General features: G+C 44.3%; 1 protein-coding gene across 1 annotated transcript; it reads left to right on the forward strand.

Moving 5' to 3' along the window:
* The first annotated feature begins 1,781 nt into the window (after positions 1–1,781).
* Positions 1,782–3,516, forward strand: NUDT15 (nudix hydrolase 15). The gene is made up of 3 exons (XM_065416047.1): positions 1,782–1,933; positions 2,120–2,316; positions 3,140–3,516. The coding sequence occupies exons 1-3, from the start codon at positions 1,782–1,784 to the stop codon at positions 3,277–3,279; spliced, it is 489 nt and encodes a 162-aa protein (XP_065272119.1). The 3' UTR covers positions 3,280–3,516.
* Positions 3,517–5,744: the final 2,228 nt, after the last annotated feature.

The raw sequence follows: 5,744 nt of genomic DNA on the forward strand, positions 1-5,744 counted from the left end.
CTCTTTAAATTCCAAGATTGAAATAGAGGAACACCAGCTTTTTCAGTTTGTCTTCTGAAAGAGAATGCCTCCAACCAGAAAGGATAAGATTATACAGCAAGTTGCTACACTCAGCATCAGCTGTGTTTGTTACAGCATTTATGTATCTGAAAGCTAATGTTTTCAAATTTGGAAGACAGTTGGCTGTTGATAACCAAAACATGGCAGTGTCAATTTCCCCTGACTGTAGAGTGCCACCTTCCCGGTATATAAAGCAGGCTCCTCTGCTGAAATGTCACTGAAGTCAGGAATTGAAGCATAATCTTCCTTGTGACTGGTGCCTAGAATGGACCATACTGAGAATGACACACTCAGGGCAGACTGCAAGAAACATGTCAGGCACACCCCAAAAACTGGTGGTTTATTCTATAAATAGATACACCAAACCAGTAACAAAAGAGCTTCTGTAGCACTACACTGGTTAACAAGAAGCCAAACACAACCCCTTTAGGCATTCCAGCCTCTGGTTCCCATTCAGACAAACCGATCTTATATGATGAGAGGTTACTGAAAACCCAACTCACCACACATGAGGTTCTACCAATCCCAAAGGATCAAACACTTACTCCTAACTCAATATATATTTCAGATCTTGCCCAAATATCATGCAGTCAGCCAATCCTTAGTAACTAACTAAAGATTTGTTAATAAAAGAAAATAAGATAGTTATTGAGTGGTTAAGGGACCATATACTTTACAAATGATTGCAAAGTCCTTAGATCAGATTTGTAGCATTGGTGGTGAGTTTGCTGGTTTGCACAAAAGTCTCTCTGGGATCATTCCAAAGGGTATAATCCAAATGGCAGCTTAGATGTAGAGTCTTTCCAATTCCATGCATTTTCCAGGGTATTCCAAGTAACTACTTGGAAGATCTCAGTCACACGGCTTAAACTTTCCCAGTTTAAAGTTCAGCAGACTAGAGATGGCAGGATCAGGCCTGAGATTTCTCTTTTACAGCTGAAACAGGCTGTCAAATGTTTTGAGCACAGCATGTGACTGCCTGTTTCTTTGTTGTGTACACACTGACCCATCCTTTGAAGTTAACATTTCCTTTCCTATGCACACACAGGTAATCCACAAAAAGAACAGGAGTACTTGTGACACCTTAGAGACTAACAAATTTATTTGAGCATAAGCTTTCATGGGCTACAGCCCACTTCATCGGATGCATGTAGTGGAAAATACAGTAGGACGATATATATACACACAGAGAACATGAAACAATGGGTGTTACCATACACACTATAAGGAGAGTGATCAGCTAAGGTGAGCTTTTATCAGCAGGAGAGAAAAAGAACTGTTTGTAGTGTAGTGTATCTCCTTATCCCCGCTGCGCAGCTGACCGGACTTTTACTGGATTATTAAAATCTCCCGGATTGGTGTCAGTAGCCACCAGGAGATCGATGCCGATACTGGGAAACTCCCGGCCAATCCCGGGGGGTTGGCAACTTTACCCCGCCCCCGTCCCCACACAGCCCTCCCCATTGGCTTCACGCTGCCACTACTGCGCATGCACTTGTCCCAGCCGCCACGAGCGCTTCAATAATTGACTGCCAAACTCGTTCTCGGCGCATGCGCAGCTTCGAAACTGCCGGCAAATTCCAACGGCATCGGGGCCTTCTGGATTGGAGGAGTCTTGCTGTAGGTCACTTCCTGACTGCTCGCCATAGGCTCCGAGCGGGGGACCGGCAAGGGGGGGCGGTGTCCCTCCGGTCACGTGGTCGTGACTCGCCGGCGACAGCATGGAGGGTGGCCCGGTGCAGGTGCGTCCCGGGGTCGGCGTGGGGGTGGTGATTACCAGCCCCGCCCACCCCGACTGCGTCCTCCTGGGCAAGAGGAAAGGCGCCGTCGGGGCCGGCACCTACCAGCTTCCCGGAGGACACTTGGAATTCGGGTAGGAGTCGCGCGCCATCCCGCCCTTCCCCCTTCCACCACCGCGCGTGCGCTTCCCGGCGTCCCGCAGCGTCGGCGGTCGCGCGGCAGGTGAGCGGTGAAGTGAGCGCGGGTGGGGGGGTGTTGTGTCCCCTCCCACCCCGGGCGTGCGGCGCAGAGCTCTCACCGCCCCCTCCCCCGCCCGCAGGGAGAGCCTGGCGCAGTGCGCCCAGAGGGAGACCCTGGAGGAGGCCGCGCTGCACCTGAAGAACGTGCGCTTCGCCTCCGCGGTGAACGCGGTCAGCGCCCCGGACCGGTACCACTACGTCACCATCCTCATGAAGGGGGAGGTGGACACGGAGCGCGAGCCCGAGCCCAGGAACCGCGAGCCCGAGAAAAACGAGAGTAAGAGGGGCCATCCCCCCCCCAACCACACAGAGCAGTAGGGGAAAAGCTCCGCGCACCCAGAGCCCGGCCCGGTGTTAGTGCCGTTAGCGTCCCCGGGGAGACCCTTACACCGGCTCCTTCCCGCACAGCCGGCAGAGGGGGAGTCATTGGCCCATGAAAGGGGTAGCTGCTCCTCTGCTCCATTTCCACTGCAAACACCAGATCCAAAGTGCAGCCGCATACATAAATAGATCCGGAAACGGATACTCCCAGGGTATCTGAGATCCTGAGCAGGAGGGAGCTCATCAGCTGAAAGGAAAATAAAGTCACCTGGCATGATCCATCTCAATAGCTTCGGTGCCACTGGAGAATGGAATTCTATCAGCTGAAGTAGGAGCACTGTAGCCTAGGCGGGCAGTCTGTCTGCTGACATAGTCCCCCATCTTCATCCCAAGATCTGTGTACAAATCACAGCTCTAGTTTTAGGAGATCTGCATTTAAGATCATATCCAAAGCAAGGCTCCCCATCCCATCTCACTTTGTGCTAAACTATAAGCCCTAACAGAGAACTGTGCCAACATAGGCCAAGCAGGAGGGAGAGTGGGTAAATTATGTCCATCCTGAATCACTTTCTTTGAATAAAGCACTAGATACCCATATCTCAGAAAATTCTGTGGATTTCTTGTGCCATTTTTTCTGATTGTTATAGTCCAGGATGTTACATTTATGTTGCAGATGTAATTTCTGCACTAGCACTGTCCTTGTAAATGTATTGGGATGGTATTGCCCCTCTCTAGTTGTTTTACAGGCTCTGACCCTTTTTCCTCTTTCTTTTGTACAGGTTGGGAATGGGTTAAATGGGAAGAATTTCCTCCACTAGATCAACTATTCTGGTCTTTACGCTGTTTAAAGGAACAAGGTTACAGTCCTTTTACAGAAGACTTTAATCATCTCAGGGGATACACAGGAAATCACCACTAAATGGCATAGTAAATTCATTGTATAGTGTGTAAAAGACAGGGATATCTTGTGCCCTCCCCCAGCATTCTGTCCATGCCAAAGTCAGAAAGATGTTGCAGTGCTTTACCATCTTTAACATCTAGAGTCTCTGTCACAGTCACCATCCTTGTATCCCAGGAATAGATGGGACTCCTTTTCGAGCCATTCAATGTTAGACATGTTCTCAAAGTAAAAAGATTAAACGTGCTATCTTATTTTACAGGATCCTATGTATTTGTTAGAACTCTAGTGTCTTACCCCATAAACTTTTATATATGTCCCGTTGATGTCTGTGGAACTACTCATATAAAACTATTCACGAGGGAAGGGTTTGCAGGAGCAAGCCCAGGAGAAACTTAGTTTCCCTTTCTTTCATTCAGCTTCTTGTTTTTCATTTTAAAGTAAAGAAGGCTTGTTTGCTGCCACTCTGCAGTCATAGTTGTGAGAACAACTTCTAGACCTTAACTGTAGCCTCATACCAGCCTGTATTATTTTAGTTGATGCCACCAGCCTCCAGATGGAAAGTTGGGTTTTTTTGTTTTTGGGGGGGTGGGTCATACTGAGTGTGTCTTGTACTGGCTGCAGAAGCATGCTAAGTGCTGAAGAGAAAAGCAGGAATATAATGGGTGGGGAAAAGGTATCCTAGCTTACAGGAATGGGTGAAAGTTCTAGGACCCCACACGGTGGGAAGTCTTTTTGGTATGAAACCTGATTTGTTAGTAAGAGTTCACTCTGCTATAAAATGTTAACACACAAACAAATCTTATATCCTGCGATGCCCATGCATATCTTTCTCACAAAGGAAAGTTGTGTGTATAAAAAGGCAAATAGCATACTCTTAATGGTAAAATATTATTCTTAATGTTGCTAAACACGTTGACCTCAAAATATTTGTCACATTTAGTATGAAAATAAAATAAGCAAGGCATAGTGGCGGCAGACATGACTTTCTTTTGAGTCTTAATTATGATTCTAACATAGGAACTTTTCAGCACAGCGCACTTAGTGTTTATTGTGAATTATGCTGCTGTATATTTTAACTATTTGAAGTGCTAGAATGCTATAGCCGACTGATACCATAAAACTTCTAAATCTTGTTCATGACCACTCCTACTGGGTAGACTGTTACTAATTTACTCTTCGGATAAGGAGTGCAGCCACCATTAAACTGGACAGAAAGCTATGGCCTCTTATGATTACACAGTGTTCACATAACTCATAATCACCAAAGGGTTTGACACAGAAAATGTAAGTGAATTGGCAGCATGTAACACTGCAAAAGGCAAGATTTCATATGCACTGAGTTAAAGATTTCCATTATATTTTACCCGTAAATCAGAATTCAGACTGGGCCAAATCCTGGTCCCACTGAAGTCAGTGGGAGTTTTTTCCATTGACTGTGCATTTTTCAGAATTAATTATGATTTTAAAGATCTATTGGATAAAACTTCATAGAACTAGTTCAGTTTTTCCTCTTCAAGCATCATCTTTAAAAGTATATTTTATATCCACAAAATACATTCAGAAAGAGGGGTGGGGAAAGGGCGATACTATTGGTTGTACCACTTGCATAGAATGTATGTAGAGGAAGAATGACAAATGCATTGATAATTATTTTCAGGTAAAACTAAATTTTAAAATGAACAGTATTAAAGTATGTGAGTCACTTGCATACTTTATATGCAAAGCAAAGTCAGCTCCATTTACTTAGAAGATTCTTACTGCTTCTACTACTAAGTTGATGGCATGTGATTGGAAGGTGTTAAGGCACAATGGATTATAACTAATCTCCCACTGGGAAATATTTTTTTTAATGTGCTGCTTAACTATATGTAACCTCTTGTAGAAAAAATGCTCATTCCATAAAGTGGTAAGATTATTTATTGCTAAAAATAGTTTTGCAATTTAAGACGCACTAAAACTTATCTTACTATAGTGTATTTGTGTATGAGTTATTTTCCTTTGCAAAAAGTTACTTAAGGTTATCTTCCTGAAGGCAACACTTCATGTACACTGTGTAGGCAGTTTGAAATTATCTCATCCAGATGTTAAAAAACAAGGCTGTCAGAAGGTGACAGATCTCCTGTCCATCAATCTAAAGGGTAATAAAGGAAGAGATTAAATTAAATTATTCAGCACTAACTTAGTTTCTGGGAGATACCCAATACTAATGTGAAGGGACAGGCCTAATTTAAAATTTGTTTTATGTTGCAATAAATGTTTTATACCTATGGATTAATTCATCAATATTTTTTTTGTCTGCGTTGCTAATGAGCAGAGAGCTATATGGTAAAAGGTTGGGCACAAAATAACACATGTCCAGTTGAAATGTGTCAAAACTGTCTTACAGCATTCAGACTCACACAACATACAGAGTATGTAGACTGCATCTAGTTCAGGGGTTCTCAGAACAAATTTTTTGGTGCCTAAGAGTGCGGCCACCAATG

The sequence above is a fragment of the Emys orbicularis genome, chromosome 1 (genome assembly GCF_028017835.1).
Source record: "Emys orbicularis isolate rEmyOrb1 chromosome 1, rEmyOrb1.hap1, whole genome shotgun sequence".
Classification (NCBI taxonomy): domain Eukaryota; kingdom Metazoa; phylum Chordata; order Testudines; family Emydidae; genus Emys; species Emys orbicularis.